This window comes from Podarcis muralis, chromosome 15, assembly GCF_964188315.1.
Source record: "Podarcis muralis chromosome 15, rPodMur119.hap1.1, whole genome shotgun sequence".
Taxonomy (NCBI): domain Eukaryota; kingdom Metazoa; phylum Chordata; class Lepidosauria; order Squamata; family Lacertidae; genus Podarcis; species Podarcis muralis.
Genome location: NC_135669.1, coordinates 43,742,845 through 43,769,122, shown reverse-complemented (window position 1 = coordinate 43,769,122; position 26,278 = coordinate 43,742,845). Strand labels below are relative to the sequence as shown.

At 52.3% G+C, this 26,278-nt stretch overlaps 1 protein-coding gene across 1 annotated transcript; it reads right to left on the bottom strand.

Annotated features, from left to right (window-relative positions):
• Positions 1 to 444: 444 nt before the first annotated feature.
• On the bottom strand, positions 445 to 24,273 carry NUFIP2 (nuclear FMR1 interacting protein 2). The gene is made up of 4 exons (XM_028707612.2): positions 23,314 to 24,273; positions 10,602 to 12,311; positions 5,711 to 5,743; positions 445 to 4,248 (listed from the first exon to the last, which is right to left on the bottom strand). The coding sequence occupies exons 1-4, from the start codon at positions 23,579 to 23,581 to the stop codon at positions 4,196 to 4,198; spliced, it is 2,064 nt and encodes a 687-aa protein (XP_028563445.2). The 5' UTR covers positions 23,582 to 24,273; the 3' UTR covers positions 445 to 4,195.
• Positions 24,274 to 26,278: the final 2,005 nt, after the last annotated feature.

Here is a 26,278-nt window from a genome sequence, read left to right as displayed (position 1 = left end):
TTCCCTGCTGCAGAGGTGATGAGCCTGTGGTTCGCCCCGAGATGCTGATGGACCAGTTCCCGTCTTCCCTGGCCACACAGGTGGCTGGAGCAGGCAGATACAGAGTGTACACACACACCTGGCTTAGCAATACACAACAAGTCTCATAGACAGGAGCTAGTAGGGCAACTTCAGGGACCAAGCAGGACAGAAGGGCCTGACTTTCTGGGGATGCCAACTCTGGTTTAGAAAGTGGTCCATACGCCTCCGAACAGACCAAATTCCTAGGTTCAAGCAGTGCAGCACAGAGAGGTCTGGGGTCCGTCCGTCCCCCAACATCTTTTGTCTCCCATAGACTTGCAGATATTGGGGGATGGAGAGCTGGCTGTAAGCAAAGCAGATCAACGGAGCCACAAACGAGAGCCGGAGAACCCTGGCTGGAAGCTAGAAACTTGTCGGTGCAAGTAGTCTCAATTTCTGTTTATTATTTTTTTTAAAAATTCTACAGGTTAGCCAAGGGAATGGCATCTCGACAGCTTCCTTTGTACACTTTTACCATCTCCCTGGGAGCATCCGGCTGCGATGCAAACACAACACCTGTGCCCCACAGCGAATTTGCTCGCCCCGATCAAAGTATTTCCAGGGTAATGTCCAATAGATAAATCCACTCTCTTCCAGCAAGGCCACATCCTGTCCTATTCCCACCCCGTTCCCCCAAATACTGACAACCAGAGAGAAGGGGATTTAGAGAAAATGGGGGGGGGGGTGAACACCTTCTCCCCCCCCCCCCCAGGCACATCACACAAAGCCATCTTGCCAGCGGGGAGGTATCACATGAATTCTCTCCTCTGCAGCTAAGAATAGGTTTGCAGTTCCACCCTGGGGGCCACATGAGTTGAAAAAGAAACTAAAACCTTGACTCTTGTGCCCCCCATTAAAGATGGTGAGCTGTATTGGGAGGAAGAACCGGCGAGTCACACAGACACATTTTGCCTGTTATTTAGATTACGGCACGGCTGCTGCAGAAAACCTTCGGATCTGCTGGACTACAACTCCCATCAGCCCCCAGAAAGCACAGCTGATGGACAGGGAGGATGGGAGTTGGAGGCCCAACAATGCTCTTGTTAAGCCACACCAGCTTCCCCAGATGTTCCAGACTACTACTCCCATCAGCATGGGAGCCTTAGCGCAGCACATCTGGAAGGCGCCCGGTCGGCAGAAGACCGGTCCGTGTATTAAAAGCATCCCTTTGTGTGCTGCCATCAGGAGCAATGGGCCCTCTGAGCGTAGCCAAACTACGACTCCCAACATCCCTGGCCACACTGTCTGGAGCTGATGGGAGTTGTAGTTGAGCAACGCCTAGAGGACTGAAGGCTCCCCACGTTGGGGCTCCATCCCTCACGGCTCAACTCCCCCCCCCCCACGTCTTTACACACAAATAAAACCGAGGAGGGAGAGACTAAATTCTTATTATTAAAGAATGTCGAGAACCTTGTGAAGAGAAAACCCCCCTCAAAAAATGGGAAGGTTTAAGGGGGCTGGGGGGGAGTTTGGGGAGGAGACAGGAACATGGCACCCACAAATAAGAGGACCCCCCCCCCGACATCTTACGAGGCCGATCAGAGGAAAGTCACTAGGCAGCAACACACCAGCCTGGGCTGGAAACTGGTCAAACCCCCAATGGGATCTGGAGGGGGGCCTTATTTTAATTTTAAGGGTGGAAATTTAGTAACAGAATGGAGAAGGCAGCTGTTAAAAGGAAAAAAGGAGGGAAGAACACATCTAGGAAAATGTGTTTTTTTTTGGGGGGGGGGAGAAAAAAAGCTAGCTTTCTTTAAAAAAGGGCTTCACTTGCCAAGCTGTTTGAAACTCTTACGGCATTGCTAATGAATTTGGAAACTTGAATTTGCTTTGTCCATTGTCAAGGGGAGGGTCGACTTTTTCTCCCTGTACAGCTGTCGTCGTATCTCCCTTCGTTCTACACCTTTCTCAGACAGCCAGTATCTATAGAAAACAAGCCCAGACTTTGCTGTTAACACTTCTATCTATGGCTGAAATGAAATTTATGTATAAAGGTACCCTGAAAAGGACTTTTACTTTCCTGGTGTGAAGACAGGAATAAGGTTCTGGCTGCTGAATGAACCTTTTCACTTCTACTAACTAAATTTGTATTGTATAAAACTCACAGATGTATTTTTATACCAGTTGTTTAACACTTCAACTATGAAATTTTATTAAATTCACAGGGTTGCTTGCAACAGAAGCATCCAAGTTGGGCTTTCCCCTCTCTTTCTTAAAAAGGCATTTTAAAAGGACACACCAGTAGTTTTAAGGATAGAGGCAGCGGAGGTCTGAGCAGGGCAGGGGGCTGAACTGGGGCGTGCCCCCCTCCTCAACACCTATCCCCCCCACACACAAAAAATGGGCCACACTGAAGCAAGATGTACCCCCAGCACCACCAGATCTTTGTTGAGTCCACTCTGGGGAATTCTCAGAAGAGCAGACCCCCTTTCCATGGGGCACCCAGGAATTGATTTGTTTTGGGGCCAACCCTTTCACATAAAGGGGGGGGGCTCCTGCCTATCGGCGCCTCCCAAAAATAAATAAATCACAGCACGACCGCCTTGCCAAACTCCACAGCTTGCCCCCTTGCCAGCCCCACCCCCCCAAATTTGGATTTCTGCAAAAGGCAAAAAAATAATAATGACTTTATTAGAGCTTTCGACGCCACACTTGCAACCTCTTTCCGTTTCTGCTCTTGCGGTGAAAAGCTGGGGGTGAGGGGGGAGCAGAAGCAAAGCCCAGATCAAAATAAAAATGAAAATAGACAGCGGAAATCCATTAGAACAGGCCTCTTGATGTCGGACCATAAAAAAAACATGAATTGCCTGAGGGAAATGAGCTGGGGGGGGGATAGTAAAAGGTAAGGCCTGGTGGGTTGTGTTTTTTTCCTTTTAGAAAAACAAATTCCCAGATAGGAGTTGTAACACACACACACGCCGGCGTTATTTAGAAAAGTTAGCAAAGGGCGGAGGGAAGAAATCACAATTTCCTTACATTTCCAGCTTTGCAACGGAGGACTGACAGAGAACAGAAAAATGAAAGGATCACCCAGGAGGAGAAAAACTCAAGAGAGTACCTACAGGCTGAACAAACTGCTTCGCTGGCTTCTTCCTGGGGATACAGTGCCAAGCGGCAGGAACGGAAATTTTAACCCCCCCTGCCTTTGCCATCGTTCCCTCTCCCCCCCAAAAAAAAGCCAAACCTCCCAAACTCCTGAACCGCTTCTTTAAAATAAAATTTAAAACTCTCCTGGCATTCTGTAAAGTTTTGGATGGTGGCCGTCAAAGATGACACGCTCCCCCCCCCCCAAAAAAATAAACCCCATCATAACCGAAACGGCAGGTGTGTGCAGATGACACGACTGTAGTGATAGCATCTTTTTGGTTTCCCCTGAAGGAGAGCGGAGGGGAAGACGCAGGGATTTTTAAGACCGATTTCCCCTCCACATCACACCTTCACTTCGACAAGGGGTGGGGGTGGGGAAAAGAAATAACCCTCCAACGCTCCGAGCTCCCCCCCCCCCCCAGTGACCCTGCAGTTTTCGGTTTTAGGATTCCAGTAAAACCAAAAGCAACGGAGGGAAACATCAGGGCGCAAGGGGAGGAAAACAGAGGGGCTTCCCGGAGACTTAGTGTGTCGTCGGCCATTGCAGACTCCCGGCGGAAAAACGGCTGGAGGCCCCCCCGTCTCCTGCAGATGTCCAGAACCGTGCGGGGGGGGGGCAGTGTCTCTACCCGTTAAGAATTCTTGTCCGGTTTCGCACAGGGCGGTGGCGGGAGAAAGAAGGAGGAGTCTTTTTTTGTAAGGGGGGAGGGCAGTGGAGAGGACTCAGAACCGAAGTTTTAAATAATCCCGTAACGCGAGTCTCTGCCAATTCCACGTGAAAAGTCTCACCGTGCCCGCAGGCCCCTGTTTTCAATTTGTTTTAAAATAACTAATATATATATAGATTTATATATATTTATATATATATATAGATTTATATATATATATATAGATTTGTATATATTATCCTGCGATTCTAGTTCCTTTTTCGCCGCCCCAGAACTGCCGCCACAGCCACCCGCCCTCCTGGATGTGTGGGGAGCTGCGAGGTTCGCGGCAGAGAGGCAACAGCGGCGGCGAGAGAGTCAGCGGCCCTTCGCGGCTCCTATCATTGGTCGGGGTGATCCATGGCTTCGTCATAAGTGATTATCCTTTTGGGGTCTGGAGAAAGGGGGGAGAAACACAGCGAGCGTCAAGTCAGGTCCTCAAGCGCACAAGCTACCCGCGTGGTCCCCTTCCCCGCCAACTTAGATCTGTGGAACCGGCTCAAACCCTTTCTGCATATGCAGGAAAACAATCTTTGGAACTCCCTGCCAATTGATATCCCCATCTGCTCTTTCTGACGCCTGCTGAAAGCATTTTTCTGTAGGCAAGCCTGTCCAGACATGTTGACATGTGTTCCATTTTCTTTTTTTGCAGTTTAATTTTTTATTATTATTTTTCCACTTTGCTGGCGGCCTCCTTGCCCCCTTCCTTACTCAGGGGAGGCTTGGGAGCTGCAGCCAGGACGGGCGCTGTCGTCCTGCACCCCCGGCAGCCCTCGGGGGCAGCTGCTATAGCAGCAATACCGTAAGGTCGCAAATATAAGCCGCACTTTTAACTTTTCACGATTGGAATCTTGGGGGGGGGGGGAGTGCAGCTTATATTAGGGTCAATATGGTATAAAAAACGCTGTGAAAATGTTTTTTAAAAAAACGTTTTGAAAAATACATTGAGTTTTACATAGCTCACCATCGCCATCTAGTGTCACATTTGTCTAATGGCACTTTTGCTACTTTTTTCTTTACAATGCACCTAAAACGTTTTATTTGCAGCTGTACAGCAGAGTCCTGATTTTAATCACCTTCTGTGTTTCAAATGATTGCTTTTAATGGTTTGGATTGATCATTTTGTTGCACCATTATTCTTGCAAACCTCTTTTGCTTTTTAAAAAAATAATTAACGTGTTATATAAAGCTTATAATCAAGCAGTATATAAATTTTATGAAAACAAAGAGGTCAAGGCAGAATACCTGGTTTTCTCCCTCCTCCTGCATATTAAGCTGATGGGTGGAAACCTTCGCCCTGCAGATGTTACTGAACTTCCAGCTCCTATCAGCCTCAGCCAGCGTCCCCAATGGGATGAGGCGAGCTGCAATTCAGCAACATCTGGAAGGACAAAGGTTCCCCTCGCCTGACATAAAGCCACTGGGGTCCTTCCTACAGGAAATTAAGATTAGTTTAAACCAGCTAAACAATTAAGCTTCCCAGAGGAGAGTTCCCAAACACTGGTTTGTGGCAGAGTCTCTCTCCCTCATGGAAAAAAATCCCATCATCCCTGGGTTCAAATTTATACAAGCAAGGAAGCCCTCCGAGGGTCCCAATGGTCTCAGCCTGATCTACACCACAGGGCTGTTGTTGAGGGTAAATTATTGGGGGTTTTTTAATGGAGTGGCCCTCCCAATGTTGCTGAATTGGAATTCCCAGCATCCCTGCCCACTGGTCACGCTGGAAGGCCACCGTCCTCCACCATCGGCAGCCGAATTTCCACACAATTCCCCCTACACAAAATAAATTAACCGGCCCTTCCTTCGCAGCGGGGCAGAGGCAAAGCAGACTGGCGTGGCCGTCGAGAGATTCTTACCTTGCTTTTTCAAATTACAAATGGTTTCCATTTCTGTGGAGAGAGAGAGAAGAGGGGAAAGTTAAGTATTTCAGATTCGGATCTTTGTGGAGCATTCGACAAAAGGATGTTTCTTCAAGCGATAACTACCACCCACCCCCAATTTCAACAGGATTCCTGGGACGCCAAGCACCTATTTTTATTTAGCTACACTTAAAGGCTCTCTGGTTCGCCTTGAAGAAAAGGGTCACCTGCCCAGAGGAATGCAATCTAAAAAGTTAAAAACACACAAGATTGATAAAGAAGGCAGCCCTGTTTAGGGAAGCTTTTAATGTTTAACTGACTATTGTAGTTTAATATTCTGTTGGAAGCCGCCCAGGGTGGATGGGAAAACCCAGCCAGATAGGCAGGCTATAAATAATAAATTATTCTTATTATTATTGGGGTGGGGAAGAGGGAGAGGACCCCAATTCTGCAATCTGCATCTCTGCAAAACTGGCACCCCTCTTTTCCAGCCCATCTCGGGGCTCCCAGCTCCTGCTAGCTGGCATGGCCAGAGATTATGGGCGCTGGGAGTCCAGCCGGAGCCAGGGAGAGCCAGTTTGCAGAAGGCTGCCTTGGCCCATATGCCTCACAGAATCATCAGTCGGAGGGGACCCTGTGGATCACCTAGTGCCACCCCCTGCCACGAAGGGAAATGCAGGAATGGCGAGTAAAAGACACACAAACGACCTTTCCCCAAGTCTCTCTGGAACCTTGAGGACTAGGCGCTTTGAGAAAGAAAAAGAGGCGTTGAATGAATGGTGTTATACAGGGTGAACCACCCACAACTGCTAACTTTCTGGCCCGGGTTTAAGAAACAGGGAATAATAATAATATTCTGGACAGCTTCCGACAAAGATTAAAAATACGTTAAACCGTCACACATTAAAAACTTCCCTGAACAGGGCTGCTTTCAGGTGTGGCGCTGGATCAGGCCACGGGGTCAGGTGGGAAGAAACCGTGTGGCACCTCCTGCCCTTCTGGAGAGCATCTCTGAGCAGCTGCTCCATTTGTGCCACAACCTGTGAGTGGCAGAGGGGGAACCTCAGCAGCCTCTGGACTGCAGCTGCCACCACATCCCCGACTGCGGCCAAAGCTGGCCTCTGGAAGGAGACCAGGAGAGCAGAAAGCTCTCCGCCTTGGCTGGTTTTCCCCTTTCTGTCCCACACTTTCTATCTCCCCCAGATTAGCAGGAGAGAACATGGGAAGAGGGCCTGGCTGCTGAATCAGGCCAAAGAGGGTGGTAATAATAATAATAATAATAATAATAATAATAATAATAATAATAATAAATGCATGTTTATTTAGACCCCGCCCTCCCTGGCCAGAGCTGGGCTCAGGGCAAGAAACACCAGTAAAATTACAATAAAAACATAATGGGGGGGGGGGACAATTTAAAATACAGGTTAAAAATACAATTTAAAATGCAGCATCGTTTTAATAATAGCCCATAGATCAAAACCATAAGGGGAGGGCAACATAAGGGTCAGACTGAGTCCAAACCAAAGGCCAGGTGGTACGGCTCTGTCTTGTGGGCCCTGTGAAAAGATGTCAAGTCCTGCAGGACTCTGGTCTCTTGTGACAGAGCGTCCCACCAAGTTGGGGCCAGTACAGTGGTACCTCGGGTTACATATGCTTCAGGTTACAGACTCCGCTAACCCAGAAATAGTGCTTCAGGCTAAGAACTTTGCTTCAGGATGAGAACAGAAATCATGCTCCAGCAGCAGGAGGCCCCATTAGCTAAAGTGGTGATTCAGGTTAAGAACAGTTTCAGGTTAAGTTCGGACCTCCAGAACGAATTAAGTACTTAACCCGAGGTACCACTGTACTGAAATGGCCCTGGCCCTAGTTGAGACCAATCTATCCAGCCCAGAAAGACTGGAAAGCTGCTGCTGGTCAGAGTCAAGAAGCTTGGGGTAGATGGGCAAAAGAGTGATCACGCCTCTTGGAGGCAAGATGTCAAACTGTTCTTATATGCAGCAAGAGCGCCAAGAATCTTGTTAGCCCAGAAGTGGAAGCCAGAAGAAATTCCAACGAAAGAAGAACGGCAGACGAAATTAATGGACTATGCAGAATTGGACAAAACGACAGGAAGGATTCAAAACCTGCGGGACCAGAGATTTACAGAAGACTGGAAGAAGCATATGAAGTATTTGAAGAGCAATTGTAACCAACAAATTACGCTACAAGAAGTTTTGTAAGGAGAAATATACAAAGTGTTACAAAGTAGAAAAAGATGAGAGATATTGGTTATGAGTTTTAAATGTAAAAGGGAAAGTAAGAAACGCATCCGAAGAGATTAGATTGGAGAATTTTCAGGCAGGACTGATGGAAGCGGAAAAATTGAGTAAGATGTAAAAGTATGTTGAATTTTTGTTGAAAATGGTATGTTAAAAAACTAATAAAAAATTATATTTTTTTTAAAAAGAGTGATCATGCCTCTTGGTGGCATCAAAACACCACTCAGCAAAAGAGGAGTGCTCTGATTTTATTTCTGACCAGCCCGTTAAAAGGGGAGCAGCCTGCGTTGTCCAAGACTTGGAGAGGAAGCCTTCTCCTCCTCCTCTACAGGGTCTTGCCTTGGGCAGCTTTACTCATGAGGAGCCTGCTCAGCTATAAGGCAGCAGAGCTTCCTCTGCCCAATGGGACGGTCAAGACCCAAGGCACTTCAGCTCTCACGCCCCCTCCCTGCCAAGGGCTCAGCCTCGGCTGTGGTGCTTCCTGGCGGATGCCCTCAAAAAACATCGCTTTGGGAAGGACCCAGGCGGCAGGTGGTGCTCCGGTGGCGTCTCAGAGGAACAAAGGGGGCTGCCATAAACGGAGCCTAGCTCAGCATGGTTGGCACTGACCGGGTTTCAGAGACGACGTCGGGAATTGAACCCGGCACCTTCAAAGCGGACGCTCTGACGCCGGGCTAAGGCCCTTCTCTTAATGTCAAGGCCTGCTCCGCATGCAAGCCTCTCCCCGTCACTCTGAACCACCTCGAGTGTTGCTATAAATACCCACCTCCTTTTGTGCGTGTGTCAGATATTCATTGAAAACGTATCACTACGCAGTTTAGAAAAAGAGCGGATGTGGGGAGCTGAGATCCATTCACAGAATGGCAGAGTTGGAAGGAGGCAACGCAGGAGTCACAGCGACCCAAACTCTCTTTTGTTCCCTAATGGCTTCTGTTATCCCAGATGCTGACAGGACTCCAACTCCCAGTGGCCAGAAAAGCCAGGGACGGTGATAATAAGGAACCAGGAGACCAGAAACATCTGGAGGGGGGTTGCCGCCTCTGGTACCCCTGCCCTACGGCCCCCGATCTGCAAAAATGGTTAGTGGTGGAGCCATAAACCGGCTAGCACATTTGCAAAGCCAAGAAGGGTCTGATATGGTTTCAAATTGGATGGGGGACCTGGTGCTGAGTTTCCTGCAATGCGCTAGATGCCCCTCACGGTCCCTCCCAATTCTACAAGGCTACGATTCTAAGCCTTGCCCGTTTCTGCTGCCAGAGAAGAGAACCTCCACGTCTGGACGCAGTCTACCTTATGGGACCAGCTGCTGCGGTTCAAAAAGATGATTGACATCTTTGCCCCGCTAACCACCTTCCCAGAAGCACCCCTCTGCCCCTATCTGGCACTGGATGACATCAGGGGTGGGGAACCTGCATGCCCCCCCCCCGGGGCTGGGACTCCAAATCACATTTGGGAAAGATGGGAGTTGTAGTCTAGCGGCGCCTGGAGGGGCCGCCAGAGGCTCCCCCTCCCTAATCTCAAAGGAAGAGGACAGCTGAAGATGCCGAAGGGGGTGTCAAGAGAAAGCAAGGCTCTCCCCCGCCATTCCACCCCCCCCAAAAAAAAAACTCCTTCCAGGTGGGGCTGATGGAGTTGTAGTCGAAAGCACCCAGAATGTTGTCAGGTTGGCAGAGGCCACCATAAGAGAGCAGCGAGGCCACCTCCACGGCTGAGGGGGGTCCCTTTGCAAACTGCCACTGCTGAGGCTTGTCCTGGACCCCCTGTATGAGACCTGGTGATGACACAAAACACAGCAACCCCTATTTTCACTTCTTCTTCTTTTGAAGGGGACCCAGAAAGGGAGGAGCCCCTGCTGTCTTAATTACTTATAGTCTTCCTCTCTTAACGTTTTCACTGGGATGGGACAACGAACACGTTGTTGTGAAATGCTGCAAGCTACAGTAGGATTTTTACTGCACGGTATTTGCATGGTGAGCAGTCTTGGGGGGTCTGCAAGGGAGCCTATAAAGAACCAACAGCGTAACGCAACACCTGGATAGGAAAGGAACAGGTGTTTTCCCCACATCCTTAGGCTGCAGATGTCGGAATGGCATGGGGCAGGAGAATCGGGGGGGGGGGGGGGAACAGTGTCGGATCTCTCTCACACTCACACACACAAATACAAAGGGGCAGGGGAGAAAAATAAAAATGAATAGGCATGTTAACGATGCTCTAGCAGCCTCAAATAAGAAGCGAGATGCTTCAACCGTCCATTTTCTCAGACCGACCACTCCAACCAGACACATACTCTATAAAACCATTTATCTTCCGACATCCGCACGGCTGTTTCTCACCACAACACCTGCCCACTTCGATATTTCCCCCTGACAAAAAGCGCCCCAAAACCAAGTGGGGTTTGTCTCTTTCCTCCTCCCTCCCAGCCCATTTTCCTTTCGTGCTGCGTCCTTTGAGATTGTAAAAGGCCTTTTTTTTACTTTACTTTTCCCCCTGTCAATGGTCTGCAAGCTGCTCTGGGACCCCGTTTTTGTCCGAAGAGCATGATTTAAAATAAAAAACCGTTCCCCAAACCCGCACTAAATCCAGACAGAACCGGAGCCTGAAGCAGGACACAAACGAAGATATAAATTTACCTTGAGTGTGATATAGAACAGCCGCCCTCAGGTCAAAATCACCCCAGCTCTCTTTCCTTCCTAGGCCACTCTGGCACCTCAGTTCTTTGGCGGAAACTAACAAATGGTTCGTGGGCGAGGCCAGGCGCCTCTCTACGTGGCAGTCCTTGGAGAGGAACACAAAGGTGCCGCCCGCTTCGGCCTGGCACTGCCCGCCGGGCCGAAGGGGCTCCGAGAGGAAGCCGCCGGCTGCCTCGCCCGCGGCCGCCAGCTTCAGGATCCTGCCAGGCAGCTGCAGGCTAGTCCGCTTGTCCAGCTCGTAGGCCTTGGGGAAGGCGGGCGGTTCGGGCCCCAAGGGAGCCGCCTCGGCCCCCGGGGGTGCCAGGGCGGCCGGGCCCTCCCCCTGAAATGTCACCTCCGCAGCCTGGGGGCCTGCCGGCTTCCTGGCACCCGCCTCCGGGCCGGCGCTGGGCTCGTTGATGAACGACAACCCCCACTGGTTCTGGAAAATGTCGCCCAGGCTCTTCTGGCTGGCCTGAGGCGGCGGCGGCGTCTCGGCCTGCGCGGCGGCGCTGAGGAGAGCGGCTTGCATATTCGACGGGTAGATGAACAGGCTAGATTTGGGCGGCGGAGGCTCCGCCGGGGTGCCCCCCAGGCCCGCCACGTCCAGGGGCCCCGCCTCCGAGGCCGAGAGGACCCCGCCGGGCACGAGGAGGGGCTGGGGTCCCCGGTCGGCCCCCGCCAACACCGGCCCGTTGGAGAAGCCGGCCGAGGTGACAGATTTCATGGCGGACATGGGGACCTGTGATAGGCGGCCGGGGGGCTGCGCCTGGGCTTCAGCGGCGGACGACGAACACAGGGAGGAGGACGAAGACGAAGACGAGGATGAGGAGAGGGTCGGGGAGGAGGCGCTCTGCGCGGCGGCCTTGTTGAGGTTCTCCTTGACTTTGCTCGCGTAGCTGATCTTGGGGACGATCTTGGCGCTGCTGTTGTCCACCGGGAAGACGGGGGGAGGCTTGAAGAGCGTCCAGGAGTCCTCCTTGGAGGAGGCCGCCGGCACGTGCTTGCCCTTCGGCCGCTCCTCGAACTTCTTGCCCGCCGCGGCGCCGGCCTTCCCGTCCGAGTTCTTCCGTGGCGGCACGTCGCCTGGCTTCCCGCGCCCGGCCCCCAAGCCCCCGGCCTCGCACTTCCAAGCCGGCTTGGGGGCATCCACCCTGCCCCCCGCCTTCGCCTCCCCGCCCTCGGGCTCCTGCTTCGAGGCCGCCGTGCTGGCCGAGGGTTCGTGCGGCGCGGCCTGCGCCAGGCTGAGCACCTCGCAGCCCTTGGCGCTGTTGCGGCGCCCCTTCCGCTTCTTGGGGGTGGTGTAGCTGCTCTCCGAGCCGCTGCCGTCGTTGTCGGCCCCCCTGGCGACGTAGCCGTTGGCGATGTAGCCCGTGGAGACCATGCCGTTGGGGATACAGAGGGTCTCAGGCTTGTCGGGGGACCGGCCCTCAAAGCCTTTCTCCGGCTTCTTGTCCGCAGCCCCTTTGGGGACAAAGCCCTTGGGCTTGAGCCCCAGCTTCCCAAAGGCACCGCTCCCCTTCACAGTCTGCTTGAGCGCCAGGGCGGGGTCCCCGGGGGTCTGGCTGCCGTTGGGGACCCGGGAAATGGGGCTGGCCGCAGCATCGCCCCCGTTCAAGCTCTTGGGGGGGGACTCCCGTTCTCCAACGCTGCCATTGAGCTCGCCGTAGCCTAGGAGGAAGAGAGAGGCAGAAGCGTTAAGGTCAGAGGCTGTGCTGTGTTCGTATCCCACCTAGACTGCCCTCTGGCCCGCTTTCAACTGGGACTTTTAGGGTAGACCGCCTCTGCGCCTGGAGGCTCACCACAGTCATCGCCCGCAAATAGACACTTGCTGGAAGCAGGGTTAGAAATTGGCCAGGCACCAGGTGCATTTTGCGACTGGCGTGGGTCCAGTGGCAACCATTTGAAGATCCCTGGATGCCAAGTTGGCAGCCGGGTAAAGCAAAATGGATCTGAAATCCTGCCCTGAAAGCTTGAATTTGTTTCATTCTGGATTGTTTCATTTGATGTTCTGGTGTGTTGTCAACTGCAGTGAGATTTGTACTTTAAAATATAAAGCGGTATAGAAATGGAATTATTATTAATACTTCCAACGTGAAAAAACCTGGCACCTAGACATTCCATTTATGGCAACCATAACCCAGGTTTAACGTGCTATTTGGTGATCACAGGGGAAAGGCAGCATATTAAAGAAACTCAGTGCATCAAACATTATTGTTATTATTTGTATTCAAGAACATCTGGGTGCAGAATGATACAGTTCCTGCCCCCCAACCTAAGGTGCCAGGGTGGGTTACCACAAAAAATAATCAATCAATTAATTGCACTTATATTTCACCTTTTTCTTTGAGGCAAGGTAGCATATGTGGTTCTCCCTCAAACTCTTACACATGAAGGAGCTAAAAGTTGCTTTTGCTCCTGTTAGAATACCAAGCACTCCAATCTATGTGCTCAGCACCCAGGTACGTCTGTTATTTATTCGTTTTCCCTCAAGATTTGCACGGGGGGGAGGCATACGATAGGAGCACGGACCTCAATGGACCACACAATGTGGATGCGCCAAACCAAACAGATTCACAGTAGTAAAGGCACTGGGGACTTCAAGCCTGGACTACCGCAAGGCACTCTACATGGGGCTTCCCTTGCACCTGATCTGGAAGCTGCGGTCAATGCAGAATGCTGCAGCACGGTTGCTGACAGAAGTGAGACCCACGACACAGAGATCTGCGCTGCGTGCCCGCTTGCTGCCAGGCCAAGTTCAAGGCGTTACTATTAGCAGACAATGTCCTTGCCAGCTTGGGACCAGAGATCTCCTTGCCCCATATGAGCCCACTTGACAGCTTCGCTCTGCAGAAGCGGCCCTCTTACAGGTGCCACATAATCCCTGTTTCACATTTGTAAGGATTAGTGTGGCAGCCCCTACACTTTGGAACTCCCTGCCACTTGACACCAGGCAGGCGCCTTCGCTGTACTTTGCAGCAACTGCTCAAAACATGCTCATTTAGGCAAGCCTATCCACAAACGCAGAACGCCCTCGTGTGTATTTTAGCTTATCGCTAATTTTATTTTATTAATGTTTTTAAATGCTCGTTTTTTAACTGGGGTTTTTTTTTTTGGGGGGGGGTGTTGCATCTCCTGCCCTCTGGCAATGGGGCCCACAGATTCCCCGCGGACTGCAGAGAACTTGGGGGCAGAACTTCCGTCTTATGCTGAGTTCCGGAGTGGGTGGAAACGTCTGCCTGCTCCAAAATTCAAGATGACTCAAGAGATTTCCCCCACCTATTTTTCCCCCCTACAAGGTGGGAGCACAACTCTGCTGCTCCAAGCACAATGCCAAAAACCTCCCAACTGATGGAAGCAGGGAACTTTTGGTGCTGAGACGTGGCCCTGCTGTTCCCAGACAAAAAAAATTATCCATTCCAGGTAGGGCCTGAAACCCTAAGAGCCACTGCACTGAGCCAGGCGGACCAACTCTCCGTGTACTCCGATCAAGGCAGCTTCCTGTGTTCCTGGATGCACCTAGGACCTCGTGAATTCAAAACAGATGCTCCGCAGCTGAGCCACAGCCCATGCCCAGGAGACCTCAGGCTTATGCGGGCAGCTTTCTAACGCAGAGTAAATCCATGGGCACTGTGTTTACTGGAGATGCCATCAGGGATGGAACCTAGAGCCTTCGGGTTGCCAGGCGGATGGTCTCTACCCCTGAGCTATGCCCCTATGCCAGGGGTCAGCAAACTTTTTCAGCAGGGGGCCGGTCCACTGTCCCTCAGACCTTGTGGGGGGCCGGACTATATTTTTTTTTGGGGGGGGGGATGAAGGAATTCCTATGACCCACAAATAACCCAGAGATGCCTTTTAAATAAAAGGGCACATTCTACTCATGTAAAAACACGATGATTCCCAGATCGTCTGCAGGCCGGTTTTAGAAGGTGACTGGGCCGGATCAGAGGACAAGATGGTTGGATAGTGTTTTCGAGGTTACCAGCATGAGTTTGACCAAACTGCGGGAAGTAGTGGAGGACAGAGGTGCCTGGCGTGCTCTGGTCCATGGGGTCACGAAGAGTCGGACACGACTAAACGACTAAACAAAGGGCCGGATCCAGCGCCCGGGCCTTAGTTTGCCTACCCGTGCCCTAAAAGGTAAAGGGACCCCTGACCGTTAGGTCCAGTTGCAGACGACTCTGGGGTTGCGGCGCTCATCTCGCTCTATAGGCCGAGGGAGCCGGCGTTTGTCCGCAGACAGCTTCCGGGTCATGTGGCCAGCATGACTAAGCCGCTTCTGGCGAACCAGAGCAGCGCAAGGAAACGCCGTTTACCTTCCCGCTGGAGCGGTACCTATTTATCTACTTGCACTTTGACGTGCTTTCGAACTGCTAGGTTGGCAGGAGCAGGAACGTGGGTGGCGCTTTGGGTTAAACCACAGAGCCTAGGACTTGCCGATCAGAAGGTTGGCGGTTCGAATCCCTGCGACGGGGTGAGCTCCCGTTACTCCCTGCTCCTGCCAACCTAGCAGTTCTAGAGCACCCATGCCCTATGCTCTCCAATTCCTTCCCACATACAAATACCACGCGAAGGCACACAGGAAACTAGACCCGCAAGACGAGCCCTTATTTTAGTTCAGCTGGCGAAGAGCAGGAGACTCTTAATCTCAGGGTGGTGGGTTTGAGCCCCATGTTGCGCACGAGATTCCTGCATTGCAGGGGGTTGGACTAGATGACCCTCGGGGTCCCTTCCAACTCGACGATGCCATGATCTCCGTGGAAATTGTAGAGTTTGAAAGGATCCCAAGGTCCAATCCCCTGCGGGTATCTCAACGAAAGCACCCCTGGCAGATGGACATCTAACCTCTACTTGAACACCTCCCAGGCAGGAGAGCCCTTCCAAGGGGGTCCGTTCCACCATCAAGCAGCTAACACATAATTCTCTGCAGGTAGCTACAGTGGTACCTCGGGTTAAGTACTTAATTCGTTCTGGAGGTCCATACTTAACCTGAAACCATTCTTAACCTGAAGCACCACTTTAGCTAATGGGGCCTCCTGCTGCCGCCACACAATGTCTGTTCTCACCCTGAAGCAAAGTTCTTAACCTGAGGTACTATTTCTGGGTTAGCAGAGTCTGTAACCTGAAGCGTATGTAACCCGAGGTACCACTGTATTGCCTTATAATACAGGAGAGAGTTATGAGCTGATGATGCAAGCTGCCCCCTGTTCACCACCGTCCCAAGTGGTCCATCCCAAGAACTACGGACTAAGAGAGGGGACAAAACACCTCCGAGCAGCAGAGGGTGCTCCCAGCTCCAACTTTAAGTGGATTAGGCCAGGGAACCAGCCATTTCCACAGCCTGGAAACTGCTAAGTGCGCAGAGACTCGGCTGGCGACGGATCTTTTCTTCCTGTTAATATTTATTCTGCCACTGCTGTTCTTTAGAAATGTTTAGAGAGAAAGAGAAGGTACACGGGCGTAGCAGTGTTGCACTGGGGGAAGGTGATGAACTGGTAAGAAACTTGGGAACCTAAGGAGAAAAAACTACCAGGATCAGGCCCATCCAGTCCAACGTCCTGTTCTCACAGTGACCGGCCAGATTCCTGTGGGAAACCTGCATGCAGGATGCGAGCACAAAAGCCCTCGCCTCTCCTGCAGTTCCCCGCAACTGAGATTTAGAAGCAGGCAGAGAGTAGCCATTGTGGCTAATAGCCATGAATACCCCTCCCCTCCACTGATTTGTCCAATCCTATTTTAAAGCCATCCATCCCAGGCTGCCACTAGCTCCTGCGGCAGCGAGTTCGAAAGTCACCAAACAGACACCGCAATTCAGAAATGCAGGGCTTGGGAACCAGGAACACCAAAACCCCTTCCATTATTATTTTACATTCTGGTCCAGATTTTCCAAGTACACAAACAGAAGACGCCCTTGAGGCAGGGTTCGAAATTAGCAGGGCGCCAGGCGCATTCTGCGCCTAGAAATTCTCCATTTGCGAGCGCCTCAAAAAGACTGGGCGCCATTTTTTGCGCCTGGCTGACACTCCAGGATTACGGAAGTGTAGGCCCTTTGAAGCCTCGAAGTAACTGTTACGGATAGACAATATGTCAAAGTGTTTAACAATAAAGAGTAGAGTGTTTTGAAAACTGAAGTACGGTACCAGTATTTTTATTGTCAACACCAAATTAAACATGCGTTAACAATTTCTGCAAAAAATGTGATACTAGCAATGTGTCGCTTACGTTAATTGTGAATTAATTCCTGCTTATCAAAATAATAAATAGTTGCTGACTCCCTGCCATAACAACAACTAGACGTTCTGTTTGGCACCCACAACTCACGTCCATTTGGCTCCTAGCTTTTCCACTCTAGTTTCTAACACTGCCTGGAGGCCTGTGCAGGGAGGGAGTGACCCTCCAAGGTGCGATGTTACTACAACTCCCATCATCCCCGGCCATTCTGGCTGCTGGAAGTTTGAGTCCAACAGCATCTGGAAGGCCACACAGGTCGTCTCCCCCCACATCCCCAAGCTACAGCCCTTTCCCCTCAAAATGCAGCAAGTTTCCAGACCTGATGGCTCTGAATCAAGGATTGAAATAGGAAACTGCCTTATGCAGAGTCCATCTAGCTTGGTACTGTCTACACTGGCTGGCAGCAGCTCTCCAGCTTCAGAAAGGATTCATTCCCAGTCTGACCTGAAGATACCAAGGACTGCATCTGGGACCTCCTACATGCAAAACAAATACTCCAGCCGTGAGCTATGGCCTTTTCTCAAATGCCACCGGACTTCCAACTACCTCCATCCGTGACCACTGGTTGTGCTGGCTGCTGGGAGCCCGAAAACATTCCAAGGATCTCACAGGGAAAAGACACCAATCTTTTCTCCACTGGTTTTCAAACTTCAGAGAACTGGAACCACTTCTGCATTTATCCATCATCCAGCCCGGACACTGAGATCCAGCACCGAGGGCCTTCTGGCGGTTCCCTCGCTACGAGAAGTGAGGTTACAGGGAACCAGGCAGAGGGCCTTCTCAGTGGAGGCACCCGCCCTGTGGAACGCCCTCCCACCAGATGCCAAGGCAATAAACAACTATTTTACTTTTAAAAGACACCTGAAGGTGGCCCTGTTTAGGGAAATTCTTAATGTCTGGCGCTGTGTTGTTTTTGATATTTGGTTGGAAGCCGCCCAGAGTGGCTGGGGAGACCCAGTCAGATGTGCGAGATATAAATAATAAATAATTATTATAATATTATTTAGGAAACCAAAGACCTGCTACAAATCTTGGCGCGCTGCAAATGATTCTAGGACGCATTCTGTGGGGTGCAATCCAAACAGTGTGGAGTTCCCCCACTTAAACCGAGGGTGCGGCCCAGAACACATCCAAACCGCATCTCAGCGCAGAGAGCCAGCTGTCCGGAGAGGACAAACACTGGCTTTCAGGACTGCCACCTCTGATGAGCCCCAGAACCCAGTTTGAAAGTTGGGGGTGCACCCATGACTTGCAGGCATGGCAGCACCCTCTCCTTTCATGCAAAGCGAAGGGTGCCAGGGTTGACTACGCATTCACAGATGTTGAGAGTCCAGTGGAGGGGGGGGGGGAGAGAAGAGACTCCAAGCCCCAAATGCAGCAGTTATGTGGCCACAAGGGTCCAGCGGCAGTGTGGGAGATCAGCCCATGCCAACGCAATGGAGAGGAAATCTGTGATGTGTGCAGGGCAAATGGCAGATGTTTGTTCTGGAGAGGATCTCCTCCAACTTTGATGCAACATTACAAAGGTCAAGAGGCCTGGGAAGGGTGTCTTTTGCATTTGGGAGAGATGAAAGTACTGTAAATCGCTTAGAGGTACCTCACAGGAAGCTATTCTCAAAGGATAATAAATAATAATAATAATAATAATAATAATAATAATAATAATAATAATAATGGCCAGCCACCTTGGATTCCTTTGGGAGGAATGGTGTGATATAAATTGAGTACAGTGGTACCTCGGGTTAAGTACTTAATTTGTTCCGGAGGTCCATTCTTAACCTGAAACTGTTCTTAACCTGAAGCACCACTTTAGCTAATGGGGCCTCCTGCTGCTTTATGATTTCTGTTGTCATCCTGAAGCAAAGTTCTTAACCCGAGGTACTATTTCTGGGTTAGCGGAGTCTGTAACCTGAAGCGTCTGTAACCTGAGGTACCACTGTAAGAACATAAGAAGAAAGAGCCTGCTGGATGAGGCCAATGGCCCATCTCAAGCAGCCTCCTGCTCTCACTGGGGCCGACCAGATGCCCATTGTGAGGAAACCACAAGCAGGGCCTGAGAACAAGGGCACTTTCCCCTCCTGTGGTTTTCAGCAACCAGCATCCAGAAGCATTGCTGCCTCTGCAAAGCCACCATGAGGGATGGAGACAAACTTATCCCTATCCACTTTCTCCATTCTGGGCAAAATCATGTAAACTTCTATCATGTCACCCCTAAGCTGAAAAGCCCCAAATGCTGCAACTTTTCCTCCTAGGAGTCTCGCTCTTTCTCTGGATGACTTTGGCTGCCCTTTTCTGAACCACTTCCAACTCCACAATATCCTTTTTTGAGGTGAGGCGACCAGAACTGCACACAGCAAATAAATATTAATGTTATGAATGTCATGAATAAGATCCAGGATCTCTGGTGGACCCTCTGTTGGGATGCGCCAGCTTTTGAGCTTCCCAGAACTTTCAAGGATGCAATATGTTGTTGCATCCTTTTAACCTAAATTGTCTTCGACCTGCGAAGGCCTTGGGATGACAAGCCTTCCACATGATGTTGGACTACAACTCCCATCATCCCCCACAGCCAGCAGAGCCAACGGTCAGGGATAAGGGGAGCCATGGCCCAGAAACATCAGGAAGGCCAAAGGTTCCCCAAACCTGCACTAAGGCGAGAAGGGGCCTTTTCAACTGCAGCACCAAGTCTTTGGAGCATCGTCCTGCTGTTAACATTTTACTGTGGAAAACAGGCTTGCAGGCCTGGCTTTTTAAGCAAACCTTCAGGTCAAATTAGCTTCACTGCTGCAAAATTTGGGGGTACAAAATTTTGCTCCTGCCTGACCTGCTGCCTTTAAATATTGTTACCGTGAACCGTGTGAAGAGTTCCTGACCTATAAACAATATATAAATTTCTGTTGCTATTTGTACTATTACTATTTTGTACAAATACCCATCTGTGTGTTCGCGCGCACACTGGTTCCTGACTAAAACAACCTGAAAGAGAGGAATCGAATCAAAGATTTCCCCCACAAGTCCTCTTCTGTCCACTTACTGAAGATTTATTTGGAGAGACAGGATGTGGGGAGTTTTCTACAGAACAGGGACATCAGTGTCCTCACACCTTCCAATCCATGAAAGGAAGGTTTTAATGGATCACTAAAAAGGGAGAGGGGAGTTTACGGCTCCTGGACCACCATGCACACTTCATGTCTGGGGACTCACTATTTCAGAATTGGTCACTTATAAGGCCCATGAAGAGAACGCAGGGAGGTTTCATTCAAGTTTTTTGCCAGCTGCAGGGTAAATATCTGGACCACGCAAAATCTGGCCAACATCCTCCCCAAAATGATTTTAATAGGAAATGCCCAATATTGTATTGGCTTGAGGGACATAACTGAGAGTTGGGCTTGCTTCTTAAGCATTCATATTTTCATAAAAAATACTATGGGAAGTGATTGCCCTCAGCTGAAGAAAGCAGCTGCCCTACAAGGAAGTTCATCTAGGGCAGGGATGTCCAACTTCCAAGAGACTGCGATCTACTCACTGTGTTAAAAAAACTAGCAGTGATCTGGCCATTGTCACTGGAGGATGGACCAGAGTTGTTGAGCTTTTTGGGAAGTCAAAGTTCTTGAGCTTTTTTAGGGGGAGCGGGAATCGACTTGGGAGGTGGCGATCTACCTGGGACACCCCCATAATCTATCAGTAGATCGCGGTCTACCTGTTGGACATGCCTGATCTAAGGGGAACCTGGAGACTTCCAAATGTTGCCAGACCACAGCTCCACCACCCCCAAACAATTTGCACACTGGCTATAGGAAGCCCAGCAACTTCCAGGGGGCCACAAACTCCTCTGATCTGGCCCAGAACCGTCCACTCTTCCAGGCAGTTAGTGCTCAAAACATTTCAGGAAGAAGCATCCCTTGGACCTGCTTAAGGGTCACATCCATCCCCCAAAAGAATCCTGGGAACTGTAGTTTGTTAAGGGTGCTGAGGAGACCACTAGGAGATCCTTCCCAGAATTACAACCCCAAACATCCTTAACAGACCACAGCTCCCAGCATTTTGGGAGGTGGGTGGGATGGAGAGGGCCATGACTGTTCAACTGGTGTAAGGGTTAGGCTTTAAACACTCTGTCCAAGACCTGCCTCTCCCCCCATGGCACCCACAGCTCAAGTCCTTGCTATACATTTGGGGGCTCCGGTACCCACACAAATCTTCCCAGACACTTCCACAACAGAAGCCCTTGTGGCACTGTGGCTCAAGCGGCACTCTAGGTCTAGGAGACCTGGGTTCGAATCAGCCAAGAAGCAAATATTTCTCTCTCACACACACACATACCCAGCCTTCTTGCAAAGCTTTTGCAAGGATAAAACACAGCAAGTAAGAAGCCCTAAGCTCCTATGAGTGGGGTAGTAACAACAGGGGAACAAATCCATCTTGGGAGGTGGTGGGCTCCCCTTTGCTTAGGCTTGGCCATCCTGGTGCCCCCCCCCCCCCGATGTTTTGGACTACAACTCTCATCAGCTGCAACCACGTTATCCAAGGCTGAACTAGATGACCTTTGGAGCTCCCTTCCGCTTGCATGACAGAGATCATTATTAGGGAGAAATTGTTGATAATTAGAAGAAAACAAGCTGCTGCCGGTTAAAAGCACCGGGGCTCAAAAATCATCCCTCCCACCCCCACGCTAACCAGGTGACCTTGGGAGCAATCACCTCTTCTTCCTCTAGCCAGCCTACCTGGCAGGGTTGTTAGGAGGGCAAAAAAGGGTGAACGTCACACACGACCCCAAATCCCTTGCAGGCGAGGGGGAGGCAAGAATTTCAGCCATAAATCTTAACAAAGCCCCCCCAAAAAAAACCCTGCCTGTCCTTCGCAGGTTTCCAGTCTGCCTTGCGCCCCTAAAAACCCACCCCGTCTCCCCAAAAGCGAGTCCCCTTCCTCCATCCCGCGCCCTCCCCAAAAAACCCCTTGTTGCTTCCAGACATCCTCCCGCCCCCCCAACCCACCCAGCCCCCGACCCCGGCGGACAATGGCGCGGAGCCGGCCGGGGCCCATCTAGGCCCGAGCCAGGCCAGGGCGGTGGCGGTCTCGGCGGCTCGCCTCCCGCCCAACATGGCGGCCAAGGCCCCGGCGGAGGAGGAGGAGAAGGCCCGGGAAGGAGGCGGCCTCGCCAGCTGCCAGGCCTCGAGAGCAGGGGGTCCCTCCCGGCCCCCCGAAAGGGCCGGCAGGAGGGAGGAGGCCTGGGCGGCAGACCCGGGTCTCTGCGCTCCGCTGCCGCCGCCTCTTCCCGGGCCCAGCCAGGCCCAAGACCCCCGCCCCAAAGAGAGCCCCCTCTTCTCCCCCAGGAGAGGAGAAGCACCGCGCTCGGGCCTAAGCGAGGCCAGCCTCGGCCTCCCCCCAAAAGTACACATTTAAGCCATCATTCCCAGCCCCCCAACTCATGGTTCACATATCCCCAGCCCCCCACTCACCTGCCCACGACTCGCCCCCCACTCCATCCCCGTCCTGGCTTGAGAGTCTCTCTCTCCCGACCCCCCGGCAAAATAAGAGATATTTGGGGACCGGCAGAGGGACCCCAGCCCTTCTTGGTCGCCCTAAACCCCCTCCCATACATTAACGAAGGGTCGCTCCTGGCTCGGACTGGGGGTCCCAGGTATTTCCCTCATCTCCCCCCAAAAGGTGTAATGTTGTGTCTGCGGCACGAAATGCGCCCGCCACCAGAAATAATCTGATTTTTCTCTCTCTCTGCATCCCCAAAACAGCTCCCACCTTTCAGGTTGTGAAGGGCCGAGTGTACCCTGTTAAAAAGTGAAAGCAAATAAAGACCCTCTCTACTGCCTTCCCGATTCTGATCCGGGATCTGATTTTTCCTCCCCAAAAACGAGAAACCACGAATCCCACCACCATCCTGGTTCTGACCGGGATCCAGTGGGAATCTCCCCCTCCAAAACCTTCCTGGTAGCATATATTTTTTATTCTTGTCCCCAAAGAACGAGCTGCCTTCCCTCCTCTCCGGCCCCATGCGAGGCAAGCCGTGGGGAGACAGACTCCGCTCAAGGTCTGGGGTGGCGAGGCAGCATGGAAACACCGGGGTCTGGCTTTCTCCCCCCCCCCCAAAAAGGCCCAGATCCATACCCCCATCTACTTCTGCCCCCGAAAAAAACCAGCCAGCTCCCATCCGATATCCAGAAAGCGCTTTCCTCCCTCCTGGCAAGGGGGTCCCCCTCGGCCTCTCCAAAGCGCGCAACACGCCCGGAGACCTCCAGCCGGGATCTCCCCCCCCCCCCACAAAAAAAAAGAACTCGGAGGTCAAGCAGTTTGCCCCCCCCCCAACCGCCCGCATGCCTTGACCCCCCCCAGCCCCATATGTGCGCCCCCTCCCGCTAGGGCGCCCCGACCGGCGGCGCCGCCCTCTCCCCCCCTGGCCGGCTTTTTGCGCGCGCCCTGGGCCGCCGACCTGCTTTCTTCCTGGGCGCGTCGGGCTGCTGGCCTGCTGCTCCTCCTCCTCCTCCTCCGGCGCCGTGCTTGGGCTCATGCTTGAGGGCTTGCAAAGGCGCCTTCGGCGGGGCCTTGGCGGGCGCGCTGCCCTCGGCCAGGTGCTGCTGGTGGTGCTGGTGGTGGTTGTGGTTGTAGTAGTAGTAATGGTGGTGGTGGTGCTGGTGGTGGTGGTGAGGCGCCTGCTGCTGCTGCTGCTGTGCTGGCTGATGGCCGGGCTGCTCCTCCATTGAAAAGCCACGGGGCCTCCGGATGATGATGATGGCGGCGGCGGCGGCGGCTGGCTCTCCCCCCACCCCCGATCCTTCTGGCGCCCCCCGCTCTCCGGATCCTCCCTTGGTTGGCTGCACCGTCCGGGAAAAGGGGAGTCTCTCTCGGCTCGCGCGCTCGCTTCCCGGACGCCCCTGCCCACAGCCCGCCGGGGGGAGCGCGGCGCGCAACAGCCAGCCACCCAGCCCGTCTGCCGCTCCGCTCCCGGCCTGGAAAGAGAGCTGGGGGGGTGGAGGGGGGGGATCCGAGCAGACTGACAACCGATCTCCAGCAATCAAGAAGCTTCCGGGCCTCGCTGGCCCCGCCCTAGCCAGCCCCCCCCCTTTGGTTTTTTGCGCCCCCTTCCTCTCCTCCGGTATTACTTCCCAAGTGCCAAACTCCCTCCTCCTTCCAGCACCATCATTCTTGGCACGGGCTGGGGGGGGGGTCCTCCTTCCCGAGGTTTTTTCCCCTCCTGGGCTTCCCGGGCTGCTTTCTCCGGCCAAATCCAACGTCAGCACTTCGGAGTCTCGCCTCTTTCTTCCCCGGCAAGCCGGCCTTGGCGAGGCGGCGGCGGCGTTGGTGGCGGCGGCGGCGTTGGCTCCCCTCGATCCGGCTCCTGCTTCGCTAAAGGCGCTTTCGCACGCAGCCCCGCCGCCGCTGCGCGCGCTCCCGAGCCCGGCCTGGGTTCTCCCCGCCCCCTCCGGCTTCCCCACCCCCCCTCCGCCCGCCCCCTCCCGGCCCCAGGAAGGGAGACGTGGAAAGCTGGGAGCGGACGGGGCGCCACCCGCGCGCGCGCTCCTGCCGCCCGCCTCGCCGCCGCCGCCGCCCCTTTCTGGAGCTTTCGGGGCTTTGCTGGCTGCCGGGATGGACGCGGCGCGGCTTGGGGCTGCGAGGAGGAGCAGGAAAGAATAGAAAGTTGACAAAAACAAGGAAACCCAAGGCGATCCCGAGAGGAAAAGGGATCCGGGTCTGTTTTGCAATCCGCTGTGGTCACGGATCAGGGTTTTGTCCATTTCTCTTTTCCGGAATGATCAGGGTTTTGTCAATTTCCTTCCTCTCTCTATATATATCCACACACAACCACATATATATTTATTCCTGAATGGGAATGGGGCATTATACTGATGTGGATGTGTGTACATGTATGTATGCTGTTGTTGTTGTTGTTGTTTTAATATTACTTGGTCTTTATCGGTCACTTGTTACCTAATAACGTCTCCATTAGACTTACATTTATTATTATCATTATTAATTACCCACCCTACACCCTTAAGATCCCAGGGCGTGTTACAAGTAAAACACAAATACATTAATTAAAACATTTAAATAACTTACGCGCACACAAACAAGCATGTATGTAGATGTGTACGTGATGTATAATTTAATTATTTGTATTTATCTATTGCACTTCTATCCCTTTTTTTCCTCCAAAGAGGTCAGGGTGGTGCATACTTTGTTTCCCCCCCTCAATTACTCCCCAGGGTCAGGCTTAGGGGCAGGGACTGACCCCCAAGGTCATCCTGGGAGCTTCATGGCTGAGAGAGGGATTTGAACCCAGGCCTCGTCCGACACTGACCGCTGGCTCTTCGACTGTGTATATGCCTCGCATCCTGCTCCGTCACGTGTGCATTGTGTCTCTCCTTACCCGGGAGTAAACCCCACGGATCTCGGGGTAGGCAGGCCTAAGAGCCCAAAGTTTAGGTGAGCCGAATTCGAAGTCAGACCCTATTGAGTTCCGGGGGGCTTTAATCCCAGGGAAGCGTGGTTAAAGGATCGCTGCACTGTGAACATGAGTGCCCAGGTTTACTGAACTTGTTTTGATCCCTCCTTTCCAAGAAAAAAAATCAGCTGGCTACTCTCTTCCCTTTTTTGTTGCCGGGGTGAACTTAGAAAGCGCCTTGCGGCCTTTCCTTGCGCTTGGGGTTGTAGCCAATGCGAGTCCTGCTCAGAGTAGACCCATCGGAATGAATGCACGTGCCTGTTGGGCGCCATTGATTTGCATGGGTCTACTCAGTTGCCTTCATATTGTAGTCCCTCTCTACTTTATTTTCTTGCGATCGCTGCGCAAAGAGGCGCAGGCGGGCTTCAAACGCGCGTCCTTTACGCGCGACGGAAAGCGGCAATATATGCAGACGTACAGCATTTGCACGTTTCCAACACGGGCGCGCCAAACTTTGCAAGCGCAGATTTGGGCGGCAGGGGGCGCTTCCCTCCCCCTCGCCATCCTAGTAGTGACTTGTTCTGAGGCCCCCCCCCCCCGCCCAGCCACCAACCTTTTGCCAGTCTTGGCAATGGATGGTCTCATGCCCTAAATCCGGGCGATGACCTCACTACCGGAGCTGGGATCAGGAAGGAGCGACACTTCCCGGAAAGACACGTGGATCATCCGAGCAGCCGCTCTCCCTCCCCCCCACGCGATCTCTATAGATCCACACGCGCACGCGCGCGCAGGCACGCTTAACCACACAAGAGATGCTGCTTTGGGGAAAGCAGGAGGGGAGGGGCACGAGGGCCCCCAGGAAACAATAAAGGCAGCTGCCAATTATTAATTGATTAATTGCCCGCCCTCCATCTTAATGTCCCAGGGCGAGTTGCAACATTATATTAAAAACAGCTTTATGCCCTTTGACGTAAGACGGGGTAGTTTTCCAGCTACTTAATACCAGCTACAAGTA

Bases quoted from the DNA above. Each gene is read 5' to 3' on its own strand.
- NUFIP2 (XM_028707612.2), bottom strand. From the start codon at position 23,581: ATGGAGGAGCAGCCCGGCCATCAGCCAGCACAGCAGCAGCAGCAGCAG. The intron at 5,744-10,601 runs GTAAATTTATAT...CTCTCTCCACAG, and splicing joins TGTTCTATATCACACTCAAG to AAATGGAAACCATTTGTAAT. The intron at 4,249-5,710 runs GTAAGAATCTCT...CCCTTTCTCCAG, and splicing joins TTGTAATTTGAAAAAGCAAG to ACCCCAAAAGGATAATCACT.